Source organism: Argiope bruennichi, chromosome X2, assembly GCF_947563725.1.
Source record: "Argiope bruennichi chromosome X2, qqArgBrue1.1, whole genome shotgun sequence".
NCBI lineage: Eukaryota > Metazoa > Arthropoda > Arachnida > Araneae > Araneidae > Argiope > Argiope bruennichi.
Window position 1 is genome coordinate 100,771,322 of NC_079163.1, and position 22,346 is coordinate 100,793,667.

Here is a 22,346-nt window from a genome sequence, read left to right on the forward strand (position 1 = left end):
CAAAAATTTACGAGATGGCATTATATGACATTGTCAGCATGAGAGCGGACAGGAAAGAGCTCCAATAATTATATATATATATATATATATATATATATATATATATATATATATATTTGTAGAATCGTGTTGTTTTAGGAAAGACACCTATATAAATAAACTTAAAAAGCAAAACCTTATCTAAATATAAAATTTGATCCAAACCGTTAAGGCCGTTCCCTAGATTCAGGAAATAAATTTATATACAAGAATTGCCCGTTTAAAGTAGAGATAAGTGTTTAGATTTTATAAAATCATGTAATCTAATACAAACTTTCTTATTTCTTTTTTAAATCTTTCAAGACCACATGCCGGCGATGAATCGTCAAAGATCGTACACGATTATCGCCAAAGATCGCACATCACGCAAAAGATCGATATTTTGAAACTATTGTTAGTCATTACCATGCAATTAAAATACAAGTACTAGTGTTCTTTACAAAGCACACAACTCTTGTGTGGGGCGTAAAATAGAAATCTTAGGTTCATGGTATGCTTAGCTTTGCCCAAGGTGTAGCACATTTTGTTAGAGTTAGCGGGACAGTTTTTAAGTGACCACTAGTGCTGAAGAAAGATACTAAAAGTAATTGGCCTTTCCTTTCAAAGTAGATATAATTTTTTTTCTTTTCTCATTATACTATGCAATGTTTATAATTGCTTAAGAAATTTGTTTCTCTTCCCCATTGTAATTATTTTCCTTCCTGGATGCTAAATGGATTCCAAAAACAAACAAAAAAAATAATAATAATTTTTTGACTTGAATTTTAGGTCTTAGCAATTTGGGCACAATTTTCTTCCATCATAATGTAGAAAAATGAAATTAAGATACAATTCCATTTTTCTTGTTTGTATTAATTTGTAATAGAAATGGAATAAACATCCATCTTGATTGACGATGTTTTCATTTTTTAAAGAATAATATCTGTCCTTTTCTCTGTCTAAAACAAATTTCTTTGGTTTATTAATCGGATATTCCTAGATACGTATTAATTTATTTAACTAAAATTGAATTGTGATGGAAAATTAATTTTTGTAATTTTCTAATTAATTATTATTTTCTTAACTTACTCTTAATGCTTTTGACTAGTTTAAAGTGGCCTAAGTTAAACAAAAAAATTTAAGTTATGATAAAATTTTATCACAATCGTTTTGTATAATTTTTCGCATTATATGCAGTTACCGCGGATTTTATATTGAGTGCAAATGGAACAATAATTTCACCTTTATGCTTTCTGCTTATATTTCAAGGTCCAAATTTAGAGGCATAGGTCCTGTATTCTGCTTTCTTTAATAGTGTCCCTCCTCCCCACCCCTTAGTAGTTATTGCTGAATTTAAAAATTAAACTAACCAGTTTTAATTTTCTTTTATCGATTTTTATATGTAACGAATTTTAATCATTTTATGGTATATCTGCTAAGTATATCTCTGTAGTTAGAAAATTTGAATAAAAATTTCAAGTATTTTTAACTTTTTATTTTCTGACATTTTGATCATCAACTTTTTGTTTAATATTGCTTACTTGGTATTTTTTACGCATCTTATTGTTATCATGTTCTTTTTATATGTAATTAAATTTAATTGTTCTTTTTCAAAAATTTAATTACATTTACAAACATTTTACATTTAAAACATTTTGAGTTTGCTTATTTGTGCATGTTTAAAAATAATAACTATTATAATCAAGTATAGCCGGAATACCATTTCCGATATTGCTTTTAATTATTTATATTATTTTTTGGTATAAATAAATATAAGAAAAGATATAAATACCTCCTGAAAGCAGCACTGTCTTCGTCTTCTCCCCCTCTCAAAATTATGGTTGTATTTAAAAAAGAATAAGTCATAAGTCATTTGCAAGTGGTGACATAAAGGAGTTAAAGTTCCAATTGTTTAAATGTATTTTATGTTTGATTCCGTACCCTGTCGTATTTTCTTTACTTTATACTGGCTCTGGCGAGTTCTTGTCTATAACATAAGAATTGTATGATGTCAAATGAGTATATTTTATTTTAGTAGCAAATGGATGTGAAATTAAAGTTTGGAAGATCTCTGACCATGTTTCACTCCTTGGTAACTCTGTATCTTCTAACAAAGCTTTGTAAAGAAGTAGGATTAACAACATCGTATTTATTGCAATTTCACTGCGACTCGCTCCTCATCAATCTTAGAAAATACATTAGTCAAGTAGGAAGTCAACCGCTGCTCATCATAGCCCATGCTACATTTACTCACATCGGGATTTCATGCTGAAATAATTTTAATTTAATTTGAAATTAACATAGATTTGAAAGAAAAAATTGACATGTTCATTTTGCATGTAATATATATTCTTCCACAAAAATAAAATATAATCCAATAACTGCCAAATGTGCATTATTTTAGTAAGTAATATTCCCTTTTTTCCCTCCCCAGGAATATCCATGCTTTTGGCCCAAGAAAGGTGAAGAAACTGACCATGGGGGATTCAAAATTAAAATGGTAGAAGAATCTAGTCAAGATAATGTAATGACTAGAGATTTTATCATGCAAGCTACCCAAGATGAATACGAAATGACTTGCCGTATTATACAGTGTCCTGGTTGGCCTGAAAGTTGCTCTCCTCAAAGCAATGTTTTTGATTTAGTACAGGTTGTTCAAACATGGCACCTGGAATATCAGTATGGCCCCATCATTGTTGTTGATAAGTAAGTGAATATTTAATTAACTTTGCATTTGTTATTGATTTATCATGTATAGTATAAATACAATTATAAATATGTTGCATAAATTCGGCGAAGCAAGCTGCGGCATTGTTAACTTATCCATATTAATAATTAATTTTATTAACTATTGTCATTAAAGGGAAATGAAGGTGGATATAAGTTGATTTGAATCTTGGAATATTGCATTGTGTTAATGTTATTTAGTTCAAAATTTTTGCTTTTAAAATATATTAATCAAAAATGGAATACATCTTTAAATTGTCTATTGATGTTGTACAAGTGATTACAGTGTTTTAGCGCTGATCAGAATTCTTAATTAGGGTTTTATTTTACTTATGTCTTCTGGTGAATATCTTCTCCTTTATTTACTGCTTAATTGTCTTGTACATACAGAGCATCCTAAAAAATGCGCATACTTTGAATTGCTGTTACAATAACAGTTATATATTTCCAATAAGATTTCTTGACTCTGTTTATGCCAATGCAGGATTTTATGTTTTTGAAAGTGTTTCGGTATTTGACCATTATTTTCCAGGTGTTACTGATAAAAGTAACCTTGCCATTGCAAGCAGTATTTTGTGTATCAGTTAGGAGCTGTTTTCTGTTTAATGATTTTCGTTATAAACTTTGTTTTTATACATCCCCACATAATGAAACTCATCATGGTAAGATCACTTAAAGGTATGGGGTCTATTTCTTCCACCCTAATCAATTATGATGATTCTGATTAAGGTGACGATTGTGCTGTTATTTATAAAAACTTTTTATTTAATCTTAAAAAAATGAAACTTTTTTTATATTATGTTTTATGATTCTAATTATCTGAAATGTTTCTACATTTCATAATCATTAACTTTTAATAAAATAGTAATTTTAACCGAGTTTAAATTTTTCTGAACACTGCAAAATATTCGACAGTCTTCAAGTACTTTGCTTAAGTACGTTGCCGTTGTTATTTTTCTTTTATATTTGTACTTTAGTTTTATACAAGTAAACATATATAAATAAAGAAGAAATGTAATGTCTTAATATATTTTATGTTATAGGCATGGAGGAACTGAAGCAGCAGCTTTTTGTTGTCTTACGACTCTAAAGAAACAGTTGGAATATGAAAAATGCGTTGATGTTTATTTGCATGCAAAATTGTACCACATGAGGCGACCAGGCATATGGAAAACACAGGTATTGAATTCATTTGCAAATTAAGAACCTTACCCGTTTTGTAAATAAGTTTTAATACTGATTTTCTTAGTTGGCAATACAAAACAATTGATTTATATCTTACTTTTTTGTATATGAAATATTGAGAGGGATATCGAAAAATAACTGGATATTCAACGGAGTCTCCGTATTTCCTAACTCTCTGAGTTTGAAAAACACAATTTTAACATTAGATCAGTCTGTGGACACGATAATACAAAAAATGCTTTGAGTTTGACGGATAAAAATTTGTATATAAACTTTAGATTAAATTTGTAAAGTTTTGAAAGAAATCCATTCATAGTGTTATGTCTTGATCCTGACAAGTCAAATAAGAGAGTAGCGTAGCAAACAATTTCTTTATTTACAGCCTTATCTGTACACAAGAACAACTTGCTCTCATCTAGATTAATATTATTTACAAAATTTACACAATAGTTCCTCGATCAATTCGGAGAATTAAAAAAAAAAACACGCTAACAGGTCGTTAGCTCAAACGGCTACCTTAGGGGTACCTCCAGAAATCCACCGATCTTGATCGAGTGGAGCTTAACCCAGAAGCTCGAATCCTACGAAGCTCCTCACAAAATCAAGAACACCTTCGAACACTCACGTTTCTCCTACTTCTCCTTCCACGCCTATCACTGCTCTCCTATTCCTCTTCAAAAAACCGCATTTTATTTCCGTCAAATCTCAGCCTCTCATTTTCTCATTGGTGCACTTGAGCTCCTTTTCACTCAATAGCCGTTCAGCAATGCTTCCTCAATGGTCTCCAGTAGGCCATGGGAATTTCTATTAATGATTCATCTTTGTAGCGAATCCTTCTCGAACACATGTTAATTATATTCAATTCACCGCTAACACCGGCTAAAGTCCACCCGACTTCGACACTTAATGACAACGGTTGCTGGTAATTAATGTGAGGAGTCCATTCATAATTGAAAAAGAGTTTAACATTTGGATATTTTGACGTTCTTCTCCCATGGAGATACGATGGATCTCCCTGAAACGACGAAACTCACACGTGGTTCTTTATCTGGATACAAATAACGACCAGACACAATGACTCTACATGGGAAGAGGATTTCCCCTATCTGGCAGTCCAGAGGTACTTAACAATGCTTGGGGTAACAGGTGAGGTGATATCTGGCCGGAATGCCAATTATCAGGCGAAGGAAACTGGGAACATTACAATAGGAAATCTGTCTATTTGGTTATTCGAGTACGGGTGAACTCGGTAACTATAAAACGTAAGGAGCAACATAGATAATGTCTGGTACGCAGGTTTAGCATCAAAAATGTAGATTCTAATAAAATTTTGAACTAGATCTGTCAAAGGATTGACCATCTGTCAGTCTGTACTTTCGATTGAATGTAAACGAAATAACTCAGAAATGCAATGACTTAAATCATTGAAATTCAATATTTAATTTTGTGACTGCAGATCCGTCTGAAATTTTGATTTCAGTCTGGAAGAAAGCTGTCCAGAATGCATATTCGTAAGATAGATTCGTTGAAAATATTGGATTCACACTAAAGATCAAAATTTGGTTACTATTGTTTGCCATTGCTATTTAACACATATGTTGCCTTATCCAAGGTCCACAATTTTATGGGGTGGGAGGGGAATAAGTCCTTTATAGAAGCGTGGACGAAAAATTTGGAGTAGACCATTCTTGCTGATTTGTGTGTGCATGCATACGCACGCCCGTGTAACTTTGTAGTTTTTAACATAGAAATTTTAGGGTTTTTTTTTCACTTGCATGTTATTTAATTTATACTGAATTGTCCTAAATTTATGTTGTATTCCATTTTCTGTCAAATTTTGTTACGATATACAAGCTATTATTTTTAAAATGTAAGGGTTCTTATGCATACTTGTAATATTTTGACTCTTAATAATATTGTAATCAATAAAAACATAAAATTTACAGTATTGTTTGACTTGGTTTTTTTACCCCATTAATTATATTTTAGGATGATCTCATGTTCCTCTACAGAGCGCTAGAAAATATTATTCCTACTGGATCTTCTGAAACAGAATCTGCTCTAGGTAATGCAACTAATGGTCATGTAAATGTGAACAGTAATGGGCATGCTGTAAAATTAGCTTCTGCCAGCAGTAAAGAATCAGCTGCTGCATGATGATCAAATAAACAATTTCGCTAAAGGATTAAATGTTTGTCCTTTTAAAAATAACGAACTGCATTATCAGTGATATAATGAATTCAGATGGTACTCATCACTCCTCAAAAGCGTTTCTTTGGAAGTCAATTTTTTTGTGCAAAGTTTTGGTCTGATGAGATGATCTCAATGTTGAATATATAATCAATACTGATATCATCAGCCTGTTGATTTCAGACTATCAAAAACTATAACAGATAAATCATCTGTAAGAAAATACTAAGGTTTATATTTGTTCCCTTAAATAAGAAAAGACTTCTAGAAAAATTTATGGAATACTGGTGTTGCAAGTGTTCCAAGAAGTTCCAGCTCCTGCACTGCCTGTGTACAGTTGTGGTAGCTATGAGATTGTTGATGCCAGGTTTTGTATCCTGTTACAGTTAATTCTGTCTGAGTTACTGCCCCTGCGTTAGTGAAATCAGACTGAAAAAAAAGAAAAAAAAAGAAGAAAAAAAAAAAAGAAAGAAATGAGCTAGTCAAGAGCTAAAAATTGAAAGCTTTGTGCTTGCTCAAATAATCCCCCCCCCCTTTCTCTCGTTGTATGAGCTCTGATTTCTATAAGCCAAAATGGAATTAATCCTTTTGTATGTTTAACAAAATAACTGCAGGCATTTAGACAAGTGCACTCAGGGCGAGTCTTAAAATCGTGTTAATTTTTTAATAGGTGAAGATTTCCATTAAATATCTTCTTCACCTATAGATTTTTTAAACGATTCCTTATTACAAAAAGTGCTTTTGGCTATTTGCCTGTCATTTATTCTTTGTTATTAAATATATTGGTTTTAGTGAAAATGGACTTTTAAACAAATTTAAATGTTATTTCATTTCAAGATCTTATTACAATTTTTTGGAAATTGACAATTGGCTTGTGAGTACCTGTCACCATTTAGTAAAAAAATATATCGCACATGTATTGAAATAATGTGATTTTTAATTTTTCTGTGTCTAATATAAGGAAAATGCAAAAATGTGTATGCATATTTCTTTATCGTTATGTGATGTTTAAAATTATCATTTTCAAAAGCGTTAGATAAATACCATAAATTTGCATATATTTAATACCAGTCAGAGTTTTTTTTTGTCATACTCTATTGTAGTTGTGCCTGTAGTGTACTGAATTGTGTATTTTGAAACTTCCATTAAGAAAAAAAAATTTTTGTACATTTTATGCATGTATATTGTGTAGGTATTAAACTGCTTTAGTATTAGTTGGAGCTGTATACTTTGCCAAAAAGACATCATTGGAACTGTAAATTTCATATGAATTAAAAATGAAAGAAATCAGAAATGATGTGAAATTGAGCTACAAAGCAGAAGCACTTTATTTTGTCTTAAAATTTTCTTAGTTCCTGAAAAGTAATTGTAAATAAAATCTACTGTATATCTGTTCTGTTTTGTACATATGTAAGTGGGCATTATATGTACACACTATGCTCTTTTGTGAATGTGCATGTATATATGTGCACAGACACATGCTTTGCTTAAATTTAGGCAAGATTGAAAGAGGGCTCTGAATTTAGTTTAATAAAAATAATTCTTATGTTTGAACAGTATTAAATATCAAATATTAAATGGTTTTAATAGCTATATGATTGATATTGTACTTAAACGTATTTTTAACTGAATTCTGTCAATTTTTTAAAATGTTGGATTAAATTATTTTGATTAATAAATAACTCTACTGCATTTCGATCATTTTTTAAATATTTTTTTTTTCATTTCTATTTTATCTGCCTTTTTTAGCTAATTGATATTATTATCAAATGTATCTATTTTATTTTAAATTTGCTTCAACACTTCCTAGAATCTTGCCTATAAATTTAAGTGTTATATATATATATATAAATATATATATCTCTTTGTTGAACTCTATAGATGTGTATGTGCTTCTGCAGTTTTGTAGGAAATGTTTATGTGGTGTGCTAATAAGCTGTTTCTCAGAGCGTCAGTTTAGGAAGTAAAATATTTAACATAAAATGTGAAACTCTATCTGATGTTATATGATGGGGAGATTTTATTTTCTTTAGAAGAGATTCAGTACATTGGTATACATAAGATTACAAATACATCTTAGATGGATAGCAGAGAAAAATTTTAAGTGTAGGATTAGCAAAACTCACTGTATTTTAATTTCATTTTTGAAATAGTGCGAGTTTGCAAATATATCCATTTTTTACAGAATTATAACACACTCTGTATGCTGATACTAATGATTATTTTTCAAATACAGAGATGGAAAATATTTTTAAAATCCATAGTGAAACTCTTACTTTCTACTAATACTACTCTGCACTCGGATCTTTTTTCTGTTTTGTTTTCCCCTGAAAACATACCTTAAAATTTAAGATATAAACTTATTTCTGGCGATTGTACGCTTACTTTTTCTTCGTAAACAAAATAAACAGAACTATTTAATGTATTTGAATTCTATTTCCTTCTTTCAACTATGATCATGAATTACATGAGATAGCCCAAGAGAGATGCAATTATTTTAAGCATTGTATTGAAATAGTTACCCTTATTTGAGCTACATTCTTTAACATTTCTAGTAAGAAGTTTTAAGGAGAAGATTTTGATCAATGTTGAAAATATATATTTGTAAATAAAGAAATATACTCATCTATGTAGGTGCTGGCTTTATGCCTCATTCATTGTAATTTTTTCACCAAACCGTAGGTTATATTTCTTGTCATTTGGTTGTGTACGTAGAATATGTATTAGTTTCTATAAATAATTTTTAATACTTTGTAGTAAAAAGAAATAGGTATTTCAGGCATTGCTTTAGCACATTTTTGCATGAATGAATTTTCTTATATTTTGCTAAATAACTATTTAATAACAGCAAGCTCATAATCTGGATTCTTCCTACATAATTATATCCCAGTATTTATAAATGTGATGCATTTTAATTAAACAGAAATAATTTGAATTACATTGAATTTTTATATTCTAACTAAGCAAATGCAAATCTTTTAATAGTTTTGCCTTTATTAGTTCTTCTTACTAAAGGTTCTACCCTACAAATTGCAAAGAAAAAAAAATATTGGTTTATTTTAAGGATTAAAGATATCAAAATATATTGAGTTCATATTTTAACATTCAAAACCGATTCCTTTTCTTTCAGTATGTTTACACTTGACATAAATGTGTAAGTATAATTTTTTATATGATAAAATATGTAAATTTTGCTTTATTTTTGAATGCAATATGTTTCCTATTTTTTAAGGACTTCATTCCTTAATTTTTTTTTAAAAAATGGAATATGAAAGATTGAATATGGTAGGCTATTACATTTTATTTGTGATACTTTTTATGCTATTTTTTAAGGCTTATTTTTATTGTTTCAGTCTGTCAACATTTCTTTGTCTTATTTGAGGGACCATAAAATTGTTGTGATATAAAATTTCAAGATACAAAATACCATGTTCCAGAAATCACCTTGTATATTATCATTAATTTCTTTTTGTTTTATTGTGTTTGCTTGTAATTAATTTATGCTCTTTATATTGTACTATGATTTTGAAGTCATTTGTATAAAAATTCTTTTTTTTTTCTATCAGTCATTGCTAATTTTTATTCAATGTTCATTCCATCCTTATTTATCTTGTTTTCAAAATTGTTTATTCTATCATAATCAGGGAATATAAAATTCCGATAATCAGCTATGTTGAAATAGTACTATGCCTGAAACTTAATGGTTTCAACAATTTTTAAAATATGATGTGTACTCAATTTAAATTGTGTATAATATTTCGTGGAAGAAATATTCCTTTATAATAACCATCTTGTGTATCAAAATATATTATGTTTTAACAATTGTATCAGATTGGTAATTTATTTAATTTCAATTTTAATATGAGCTTCATTAGACTGTCATGTCTGTGTTTGTATTTCATGAAGTTACGGTTAGTATGTTCCCATCATTAGACATCTTTTGATAGTTTTTGATCTTCATGTAATGTACTCGTTTTAAAGTATTTGATGGGATGCCACATAGCTTGACTTAATGTGCACAAATGTTCCATTCCCTTGATAAGGATGTTAGGTTAAGTGAAACTGTCAAGATTTGCTGAAGAAACAAGATTTCTTTGGATGTAATTGTACGATATTACGGAATGCAAATCAAATCTAGTATAAAGTATTTTACCTTTTAATGATTTTTAAAACTTTGCGAGTCTTGTGTCTATGTTTGCATGATCTTTTTTCATTGTTCATTTTAATCAATATATTTTAATCAAAATTATTTCATTTTGTATATTTTCTTTTTTTTATGAAGTGAGAAAACAATATTTTACAAATTTTCATGTTTTGTGTATGTCTTACGTTGTAAATATTTACTCGTTTTGTAAAGTTTGGTATTAAAATGCTTTCCATTTGTTAAGTTTTTAAAAGAAATATTTCCATTTTATATGACGGACAGCTAAAAAAAATTAATTTTATTTTACATTCAATTCTTTACCAATTTAAGTTATGTTGCCTAATATTATGGTTGAAATGCATTTCTTCATGCCATGATTTTGTGAATGATTTGGCAGTATTGTTTACCATCTTTGGTGGATTTGAACTCAAATATAAAACTTTGGAGCAGTATTATATTTGCAATTGTTGCTCAAGCAGTGAATATGTTTATCTGAGATGAATAAATTTATCCCAATGATAGTAATATTTGTGTTTATTTTCAAAGATCTGTGTCAGTAAATTCCATTATCTCATTTTCTAGCAATTAAAGAAATATATTCCAATTTAAAATAGAATCTAAGTTGATATTAGTAAGGATGCATCCCATTTTTTAAAAATGCACGCATTATTATGAATGAATTTTTCGGGGGGAAGCATAGCAAAGAGGATATATGTCTTCTATAGAACGGTAATTTCTAAAGTTACAAATTATTATTAATATTAATTATCTTAAGACATTTACATACATTTAACAATATTGGTATTGACATTGTCTTCAGTTCTTCCTCTCCAAAAAAAAAAAAAAAAAAAAAAAAAATGGTTGGCATACCAAATTTACGATGAAATTCATAGTTCCACTAATGAGTTGAAGGTATTGAATTTAAATTTTTGAATAAAAACTTAGATGATTATTCCCCTTAACCCTTTTGTAATACTGGATGTAAAGTTGTGCATTCTCTCCCACAAATGTCAGATTGTTAGTTAAAACAACTATTTCAGGCTAGAAAAGTTATTTTACGGATTTAAATCGTAATGTGGAATATTGAATAAAGTTACCAATTTTCTAAATTTGATTCTTCACCTCTCTAAATATTGATGGGGAAAGTCATATTTATGTCAGATTCAAAGCTAAGGAGAGCAATGAATTTCCATTATTGTGATAACGGAATTATTACGTAGTCAAATTCAAATGCGAGTACGGACCAAATAAACAAGATTTAAAATTGTGCGAGTCGGAAGGGGGGCACGCCTTCTATTTGTATACAAACTAAGATTTATATCCGAAATCCTTTACACAAATACACTAGGACAACTATGAAGTTAAATGTTTTCTTCTCCAAACTTAGCATCTATTCTGTGCTTTCCTCTCCTCTTTCCTACTTCAAGAGATATCTTGTTTGCAGAGATAAATTCAAAGCGAATATACGAATATCCAATTCCATATGTGACAGGAGACTATTTCGATTCAACAACCGAAAATAATTACTCGCACTGTAAGACTTCAAAACATGAAAGTAATTTCATATTCCAAACCCCTGGCTGGCTAATATTTGTACAATGCGGGCTTCAAACTTCACTGAATTCCATCTTAATATCTGAATGGTATTGGATTTCTGTTTTTTTATGTTCATATCCTATATATGGTAATGGCACTGATTCTATATTCACTTTTTTCAAATAGGTTACACATTTGTAAATATATCTGATCATGACTGCTGTCAGTTTTGGCATGATTAAACTATTTGTTTTTAATGTCGATGCCTAATTAAAAAATATCTGAGCTCTTGATTTAACAGCAACTACAAGCAAAATTATGTTCTCCGTTCACAGTTGCACTATTAATTCAACTAAGAAAACTTATTACATTCTATTCAAAGATGCAAGCAACGTAGTTGGTAGTTATGACGCTGTAATGCATACTCGCAATTCTAATTCCTTGGAAGAAACGTCGAATTTGGAAATAGTTGAAGCGTAAGGTTTCTACTATTTCGAAAACTGCGGGTATTCACTTCTTGGGGGAGGGGGGACACAACAGTAATGGGATTACATGATTAATAAGCCCATCGCCGACAACAGGGACGTATCTCCTTAAGGAGTAGTGTCTGCATTGCATCTCTCAGAATGGGAACTATTTTGTATAAATCATACTACGCGTATTATCTGCAACGAATGGTCATTCAAATTTTATTTGACGGCCAGTGGCTGAACAGAGTTTTGCCTTGATCCACAATTGTACAAAATCAAATTTTATGAATGCATGTTAGGTTTTGAATGTCGCTGTTTGAAAGAAAACATATAATGAAACTTAAAACCATGATTTACGAATTTATTTAATTTTCTAATTCAATAAAATATTCTGTTTTGTACATTTATGGTTATTTCAATCTTTATAAGAATGCAAATGATACTTGTGATACTTATGCATGTTATAGTGATTTTTGTCATAAATTAAATGCTTTTTTCATTTAATTTGTTTATATTTAAATCTAAATTATGTAATTCAATAGATGAAACAGACACGTCATTTTATGTGAAGGGGGTAAAGACCCAAATCAACTAGTTTGGCAATTCCAAATTAATTCCTTTCCCCATGCTAATGAATCGAACTTACTGTTTTACACAAATGTATAGAATTCTGACATATTTATCAGTCTTGAACTTTTCCGATTCCTTTATCATTTCGTTCGTCAAAAAACATGGTTTGATCCTCTTTTGAAATGAGTGACGCATTTTAAAGAATGGTAAAAATTTTCTTTCATTTCAGTATTTCTTGAATCCAGTATTTCTATTTTTAAATCGCCCCTATTTTGAAGCGTTAACATCCGTATTGCTGAATAAGTTTCAGCACGTCTCAATATATTATACTCAAAGTGTATAGAATCATCAAATTAAAAAAAAAATGATGATAGTTTAATGAAGGAAAATGGCTCTTGACAACATTGCAATATTATAACAATGTGCAAATTTCACACAAATAAAATTTGAACACTGGAAATTGGACTGAATGAATTTATGAATGCGCTTAATTGTATCATTTAGCTTCACAATGATTTTTTCACTCGTAATCGTTATCAGTGGTTTTCCCAAATGGCGTCAGGGGCAAGGTATTTTTTCGCTTTTCTCCCATGTACTTTAAAAAAAAAAAAAAATGATATTAATGCACTAAATGATTTGCCTCTTTGGGAGCTCCAAAGACCGGTGCCCGGGGTATTTATGCCTCCTGCGCCACCGAATGGTGGATCAAATTGTTTTATTTATATTGCAACAGAAATAAAATACCAAGATTTTTTTTTCTCATAAAAACAAAATGCTCAAAAGGCATGGAAATCAATACTATAGTAATTCATACACAAGTTATGTTTTTGTTTTATCAAGATATTTGTTCCTTCCTTTGAATTATATTCATAATATAAGTGTTTAGTATTTTTAAAAAAATATTTTGAATAAATATCTTTAGAAAAGTAATTGTATATTTTACTGTAAAGCAATGTATTCAACAAATTAATGACTAAGAAAAAGGTTACAAAAAATTTATTTAAGAAATACTCCAAATATTATTCTTTACAAAAGGTTAATTTCTTGGCACTGAAGCAATTAATTGCTTAGAAATATGTACAAATGAAATCATATTTATACAAACCTGGAATATATTTTTAACACGTTAAGTGGAACGCTGACATTGATTACAAATTCGTTTGGGGGAAATTTAACATAAAATTCTATTACGTTTATTTACATTCTCGACAACGTTTCTTCCTGAAAACTTTAATTTCAATCTTTCGCACATGAAATAAGGTATGACAAATCGTAGGTTTTTGAATTAATGCGACGAAAAAATATTACGCTTCACATCGTAAACAAAAATTAAAGGCTTTATTAAGAAATTCAGACTATTGATAATTAAGTATTGAATATTAAAGTGTAAGCCTCTACTAAAATTCCACAGGAATCTACGTTGGCACTTAACGTGTTAAGAGAAGCCATTTACAATGCTTTTATCTGTAAAAGAAATAGAAAAAAATACAGTTTGATCCACATGAACTATAATTATACGTAGTTCTTGCCATAGTTCAAATAGTTTATTGAATTGACATTTCAGTATCTCTCTGCACTTCATTCAAGAGTGGGATCTGCATTTAATCTTCCAGCTGTTCAGGATCTTCGAAATTTCATAGCATAATTTGAATTTGATCAGTTTTCAGTGACCGAAACATTGCAGTTTTCATTTACAAGTTTCACACAAGTGAGTTCAAATATGCCATTTTTTCACACATGTATTTCCTTCTTTTCTCCACATTTGTTTAGTTATACATACTTCGTCAAACTTTTCTTCTAACGCTATTTGACATGCTCCAATGTAAGACATGTGATATCTGTATGCTGATGCGTGAACCTATAAATGGGACAGTAATTATATATAGTATAAAAACAAATATATAGAAAATATTACCATGAATATTATGTATGTATAATCCCTGATTTACCAGAACAATATCCCAGAGGATCACAAGAGAAAAATACTTAAGCATATATTCTCAGTATATTTAATGGACAAGATTATAGAATTTACTATACAACGATAAACGGGATATGAAAAAATGGCAAAATGATAGATTTCAAAATAAAGATTCCCTTATAAATTGTCATTTGAATTATTTATAGAAATAAGAATACAATCGTATGCGATTACTCCCCTTCTTATTTAAGCGGACACATATATTATTTCAGTATAGATAAATGCTCAAATAAAGTGTTTTAAACCAATGGCGAAATTTTTATATAATGCTTTTCAAATGAGTTTGTTTAATGTTGAAAATCGTTGTGATTATTTCAGCAAATGAGAAATAAAATTCATTCGGAATCTATGCTTGTTTCAAAAGATAATATGCGCTATTGTTTAGAGCATATTTAAGTTTCTTGATTGGATTGATCGTTCTTTTTATATAATACGAAGATTTACACTTTTAAAAGAAAGAGCATGTGTAGTGTTTGAAATTCTATGTTGTCTAAAATCATTTTCAAAGAAAAAAATAAATAAAATAATCTAAAATTGCCCCATTAGGCTGTAGTTTATTAAAATTAGCATCAAACGGAAGATGCACAAATAAAATCGTGGATATCCCATTTGATAATTATTTCGATGCAATATTGCATTTAACGATTTAGAATCTCAAAATAATGCTCTACTGTTTATAAAAAAAATTCAAAGTTTTTCTAATGGTTGGGATACAAAGTGAATATGCATCATGTTCTACTGAATTAAATAAGTCAATTGAATTCAAATTTAAATTAAAGAAACTACATTCGAATTTAAAAACAGGAGCATTTATTGGTTCTGATTTTAAATAGAAACCTCTCAATCGCATAATTTAGAAATGATTAAAGACGATACTCTTCTAGATTGCAGATAAATATCATTGGAAGAACAAACTACCGGCAAAACATTGGCGTTACTCAGATGGAAGCAAACGATTTTAAGATTCAGGGGGGAAAAAATCACAGTGAAAATTCACATGCTTGGAGTTTCCCTTCTGGTCATGGCCCAAAAGCTAATTTCTGAGCCATCAGAGGTATGAATATACTTCCAACTGGAAAAATGCTTTAAATGAGACAAAGAATTACTTTGATATTTGAGTGACTAAATATAATATTTTTAAAAAAATTACGGAATCAAATTTTTTATAAAGTCTTCCATTTATGTTACATATATAATTAATATTAAAAAAAGAACAATGGCTTAACATGCACAGTAAACATATTTACTGTTTTACTATCAAAACTGTTCGAGTAATAGCTGCTTGAAGTAAATCAAACTTATTTCAGGAAAAAAATTACAAGCTTTTAAAAAGTAAAATGTTAGGAAATGCAAAATGTTATTTCAGTTTTTATTTTCTTAAACATTCAATAGAAAAAGTAAAACATATATTCATCTTGTATTAAAATTACTTAAAAAACAGCACAGTTTGCGAGGTAAGGAATATAAAGAAAAGAACAATTTCATTCCACTAAGAAATACACATTATTCAAAACAGAATAATGTCACGAATCTGAGCAAAACTGAAATAAAAAATAACTTTACCATAATATTTGCTCAAAATGACTTCCTTTGACCGAAAGATAATAAGAAACCACGAAGAAAATTAATCTTGCACGTTATAAAATTTTAAAGAGAAACAGGTTTACATGCCATGGGAATACGATTTAATAAATCTGCTTTACTCTCAGATTTTCTTTCCTAAACTTTATATTTCAAACAATCTTAAAGGAAATTTTCTAAAGAACCAAAATATAACCCATTATATTTTGGTTCTTTATATTGGACCTTATTATTCTTTATATAATAATCATTATATTGGACCCATTCACTAAGACATTTCTGTATTTAATAAATTTTATTACGTATTAGCCAGGGAGGTATTTGGCTGAAGAGATTTGTGAGTTGGTCATAGTTTGAGTTCACATACTTGATGAATCTTATTGCGAAACCTTTTCTTCCAAATAATGAGATAATGGACCAGATAAACCAGCTATATGTTTAGTAGAAGTTAAAACATCATCGAAAAAGAACGACGCAATTAAAGCATTCTTTCATATCCCTCATAAATGTCTTTGCTGCTTATTTAAAAGTATATCATTAAGATCAGGAGACTATTGTATTAACACTTCTTTTGAATTGACATTCGTAGACATAGAACATTTAAATCAATTGATATATATTTTCATCTGGTTTGCTTAAATTAGAATTGTATCATTGAAAACAACATTCCTTGCCTCCCAATAGTAACTCTTATTCCAGTGTCAGACGATATGGATATGCTCCATATTTGTTTAAAATCTAACAAATTTTAATTCTTAACAGGTATGAGCGTTGCTTAATTTTCGCACTCTAAAGACAGAATGTGAAAAGGCATACCCTAAAATGTTTTCAATAGTTATGCATATAGGTGATTCAATGGAAAATCTCAAAGACAATTTATTTTTTAATGCTAATTTCTCTATAGCACGTAACAACACTTGCAATTGTATTTGCAGATGGAAGTCATTTTCGAGGAAATTTCAATACACACTGTTTTGTAGCCCCCCCCCCTTTTTTCTGATTGCATTGTGCATAAAGTAATACTATTTCACGTACTGCATTTAATGCATATTTTCATACGATGAACATATGAATATTTTCTAAGTAAATAAGTAGATACTAAAAATTAGGATTTAAATTAGATTAAGAGATATCATTACATACACACATATATAATGACTTTATACTCACTTTAGGTGTGACTGTATTTGGCGTTAATTTATCAACTTCATTTTCTAGACGTTCAACAAAACCAGGCAGTAAAGTCAAACCCCCACTAACATAAATACTTCGGGTCATTTCTCTTCGAAGATCGACTCCACATTCTTGGATAGCATGGTGTACTAGTTTATGAAGTCCAGGATTATCCAATCCCCATTTCTCAGGAACAAATAAGCCTTCTGGTACATGAAATCTTCCCATATCCAGAATAATTTCACTGAAAATGTGTATAGAACTTTCTTTAGTAGCATGAAATAAAATAATTTTATTTATAAATAGATATGGAATGCAAGAATTCCTCTAAGTTGCCGTTAAGATAGCGATATTAATTTTAAATTGTATTTGTTAACAAGATTTCTTCATGATAAAATACTGGTAACTGAAGGTTTTCTGAAATGTAGACAAATAACTATAGCTTTCATTTTGTCATTTATGCCGTTCGGGAATATGTTTTACAAAATATCCTTTAATTAGATCTAGCAGAATCAACTCTTGCCGAGTTCAATATAAAAACAAAAATAAATGGTACTCCAAGAAGGAATTATGCAAATGAAATGAAATTCGATATAGTCGATGAACGTTTGCAGAAAAATATTTCTAAAAATTAAAATAAATTATTTATATGATAAAAATAGCTGTATAAAAAGTTCTGATGAATTATGCTTATTTTTCTCTTACATAGAATCTGGCAAATGATAATGATGATCTGGCTTTCAATAAGCCAGGAATACAATCCTTTCCTAAAGTGGTAAAAAGTGGCACCACAAAATAAGAAAATTTTAATATAAATAAAAGTCATTGTAGCCATGTATGTATGTCTCCTATCTCCTCCTAAATAACTTGGGCGAATTCAATCAAACTTTTCACATATATTATTTCAGACAATAGAAAGAATACTGTCAACTCTATAAAATGCAAAAGTTAATTAAACATTCAACTAATTAGAAATTAACCACAATTTTGCGATTTTTCCATGCTACATTCAAAGCATATTAACCCATAAGAAATATTTTTAAATCATCATAAAATTAAAAATTTTACCTTTTCAATTATTCCAGTTTTATTTCAGTGCAAATTTTACACATTTTATAAAATACATACAAAATAGATGCATATACATACAAAATATATTCATGATTATTGGAGGTTCAAAAGAATTTTTCTTTCGTTCAACAACGTGAAACTTTCTGATATGTTTGTAACATCATCCCCCCCTCCCCGAAAATGTATGGAATCACTATTGAAGTGCATAAAAATGCAACTGCGTTTTTATAGCTGTTTTTCTATGATTTCTTCAATTATAAAAAAATCGCCTCCTTATAACGCTATTTTACATTTCTCGTATTGACGGGCCTTACAACTATCCGGGTAGGTTGGGTCAGCGTGGGCTTTTTAAGCCTTTGCATCGTGAAAATCGACTCCTATTCTTTTAACACATATTTCTGAAAAATTCAGTGAGCTTTATTAAAAAAGTGACCTTTAAAAACGCAGTTGGATTTTCTGTATAGGCTTCGGTTCATAGAGACCCGGATAATCGCTAATCTACTGTAAGTCTTCCCTTTCCCTTTCAATGATAATTAATGTAGTTTTAATTCGTCGTTTATCAACCTGATAGTGAAAGTAAATTAGTTATAATTAAAATTTGATGTTGGTAACGTAGTAACTATCTATTTACGATAAGTATTTTGTTACCTTTCTTGAGTTATTGTTTTATTTAATGTGACCTTTAATGTTTTCATCTGTAAAAAATGATTTGCTATTGAGATGAACTATAAAAATGGCTTTTATATTTATGTCTTCTGTATTTATCCTTTTGAGAAATAACAAAGCTCTAATGTAATTCAGAAGATATGTAAAATAAGGCGGTATGTTTAGAAGGTGAAAGATAATTTGAAACTAAAGAAGCACTCTTATGGATAAACCACAAATAATGCAAGAGTAGAAAGCATTAGCTGTTTCAGTAATATGGTTTATGGCATTCTAAAGAGCACAATAGGCTACATTAATTATTCAATTAAAGAAGAGATTTCTAGATGTATCACTTACTTCCAAAGACATTCATTTTCGAAAAAGTGGCTTGTAGATATAGACATTTCAAAATCATCCGGGTTTGTGTGGAATCTTTGCAGTTCTTCATTATAATCTTCAGCCACATAGCAAAGTTGTTCAAGTACATAACGGGCTAAGTAAGTTTCAACATCACTTACTAAACTGTAAAAGAAATGGAAAGAATTTATACACCATTAATTTATTACATTATTATATTAATTTAAATTCTGAGTTTGACTGAATTTAATTTAATATTTATATAATCACATAATAAGATTTGAATGTTGTTTTAAATACCTTATATTCTTTTCAGCAAGAGTGTGTTTCAAATGATGAATCATTCTTTGTCCACCATATGGAAGCCTTGTTACACCACTTTCGACTATGTAACCTGAGAATTTCAAAAAACCCGGTTTTAAAAAGAATTATACAAAAGCAAACGGAAGTGAGCAAAAAGTGCATTCCACATTGTTCAACTAATAAGTTCTAGTTTGTAATCAAAGAAAAAGTAAAATTTTAAAGTAGTCAAAAATGCAAATTTAATATATCATCCATTAATTCGTGCCGCATGCGAAACCCTTCCCCCAATCACATTTAGCAACATATTTCAGACTAAGTTACAACACATCACTTCACCAAAGTCATTTAAAAAATTTGGAGAAAAAAAATGTTACTATGTGTGTTTTTATTTTCCTTTTATTATCATTTCGGATTCAATGAATACTATTTGAAACTAAATTTCGAAAATTTACAGTTTATCATTTAAAATGGAGGAAAAAACGAAAAAATTCATAAGGGATCCATGATAAATGAATTGCAATGACAGTTTTATCAATTCCGCTTTCAGAAATACAACTGAATCAGGGTATACGTTAAGCATGTAGCAAATCTCGAAATTGCATAACAAAATATTATTGCATAATTTGTTTGCAAGAACTGCTTTGCCCACGATTTTGCAATAGCTGTCACTGCCCACAACGGGCAGTGAGAGTGGTCTGTACAAAATGCTTTTGCGCCGCTTACCTCAATGGCATTTGAGGTAGGTCAACATATCAACAAGTGAAGATTAATGGGAAGTCACGAGGGAATTGACTTCCCTCCCTTATGGATTGAAATGCGACAGGAGATATAACTTGTTCCGGAGAGAACTAACTATTTTGGGTCACTTTGTGAGAGCACACATACCTCCAAATCTACCTGGAATCCTAATCAGTGAAATTAACGGAAACAACATCTTTTATGTTCATGTGTGCTTTCATATCGGAAAAGTAAATGATAAATCCATCCAACAAAATGTTAGTGCTAGACCACACAGGGCTCATGTCGTGAAAGATTATCTTCAGTAATAAACAGTTCAGTGCATGGAGTACCTAACCCAATCTGAATCGATCCTATGTGTTTGGCACAAAACTGGAATACATGTTTGGATTAGTCTGGAATGAAACTTTGTCTTTCATAGTTCTCTGCTTCAGACCTTTACCTTGCTTTGCTAGAGCCAGGGGCGGAATTTCTACTATGCAGCTATATAGGACTTATAGGTTAAAAGAGGGCCGCAAGCAGATCAACTTTCTAGTTGCCAAATAAATAAATTTATGAAAAATACAAATTCTATGCAGATAAGATATTAGGATAATGCTGACATTTCATCAAATATAATTGGTAGGGTTCTTATATGCTTCATAACATTTACTTGGTTATTAAAATATTTTTAAAAAACCTTAATATTTGCTTCAGTAATATAGCGTGCAAATATTGATGCCAGTCAATTTCTATTGATGATTCAATGAGCCATAATCGATAAATAAAAGTAAATATATATTTACAAAGTTATAAAATAAAAAAAAAACTATGAACCTAAAATGAATCAATGTTAAAAATGTATAACTAAATCGACCGTCTTATTAAAAGAATGGCCTTTTAATGTGGAATGCCTAGGGCCGTAAAATACCTAAATCTACCACATTGGCTCTCGCTTTCTACTGAATTTATAATCCGAGTAATTGGTATGAACATTCCATTTTGCTACATTCATAGAAATTCACGATGTATATTAAAATTAGTTTTCCAGTGCCAAAAAAAAATCAATTTATCAGTTTCAAGCATATACTATTCTCTAAAAAAAAAAAAAAAAAAAAGCAAAAAAAAAAAAAAAAGTATTTGCTATTTAATTTTCACGCCACTTAATTCTGTACTGTGGGTTGAATACTTTGTTTCAGTTCCACAACAATCAACTTTCAGCCTTCTGGATTATTCTTTATTTATCATTTCTCCAAATTTACGAAAATCAGTGTACTTTCCTTTCGATATTTTTTATTTTTTTATTTTACACAATTTTTTAAATTTAATTCAAAAAAAGAAATTTAAATAAATGACAAGATATGAAATTTCTTACCTTCAATAATTGGTATTACATCTAATCGATCTCCAATATCTACGATGATTCCTGATTTCGAATTGTAAGCATGAAGAGAAAGTATGGCTTGATGGGTTAGATTGATTCCTTTAACTCTGAAGTCATCAAGTAGCAAGCGAGCTATTTTTAATTTTGTCTGAAGACTTAAATTTCGAGGCATACTCAGTTGTATCTGAAGAAAGCAAACATTATTTTCTGTATTAATTAAAATAAATTAAAATTGTGAAATAAAAATACGAATAAAAATAGAAAAAATAATTAGAGGAAACACTTTTTTAAAAT

At 29.5% G+C, this 22,346-nt stretch overlaps 2 protein-coding genes across 8 annotated transcripts in view; one reads left to right on the forward strand and one right to left on the reverse strand.

Annotated features, from left to right (window-relative positions):
• Positions 1-9,267, forward strand: part of LOC129961051 (tyrosine-protein phosphatase 99A-like) — a 231,895-nt gene extending 222,628 nt beyond the window's left edge. The window contains exons 23-25 of the mRNA XM_056074854.1: positions 2,453-2,724; positions 3,789-3,924; positions 5,920-9,267. Coding sequence (XP_055930829.1) covers positions 2,453-2,724; positions 3,789-3,924; positions 5,920-6,087 — 576 coding nt within the window. The 3' untranslated portion in view covers positions 6,088-9,267. The remainder of the gene's footprint in view (positions 1-2,452; positions 2,725-3,788; positions 3,925-5,919) is intronic.
• A 4,554-nt stretch (positions 9,268-13,821) lies between these two features.
• The window catches only part of LOC129960605 (uncharacterized), a 238,245-nt gene continuing 229,720 nt past the window's right edge, over positions 13,822-22,346 (reverse strand). For all 7 annotated transcript variants that reach the window (XM_056074115.1, XM_056074116.1, XM_056074117.1 and 4 more), the window contains 5 exons: positions 22,044-22,236; positions 19,949-20,042; positions 19,649-19,813; positions 17,573-17,819; positions 13,822-14,698 (listed from right to left, as the gene is read on the reverse strand). In XM_056074115.1, the coding sequence (XP_055930090.1) occupies positions 14,555-14,698; positions 17,573-17,819; positions 19,649-19,813; positions 19,949-20,042; positions 22,044-22,236 (843 nt within the window). In that variant the 3' untranslated portion in view covers positions 13,822-14,554. The remainder of the gene's footprint in view (positions 14,699-17,572; positions 17,820-19,648; positions 19,814-19,948; positions 20,043-22,043; positions 22,237-22,346) is intronic.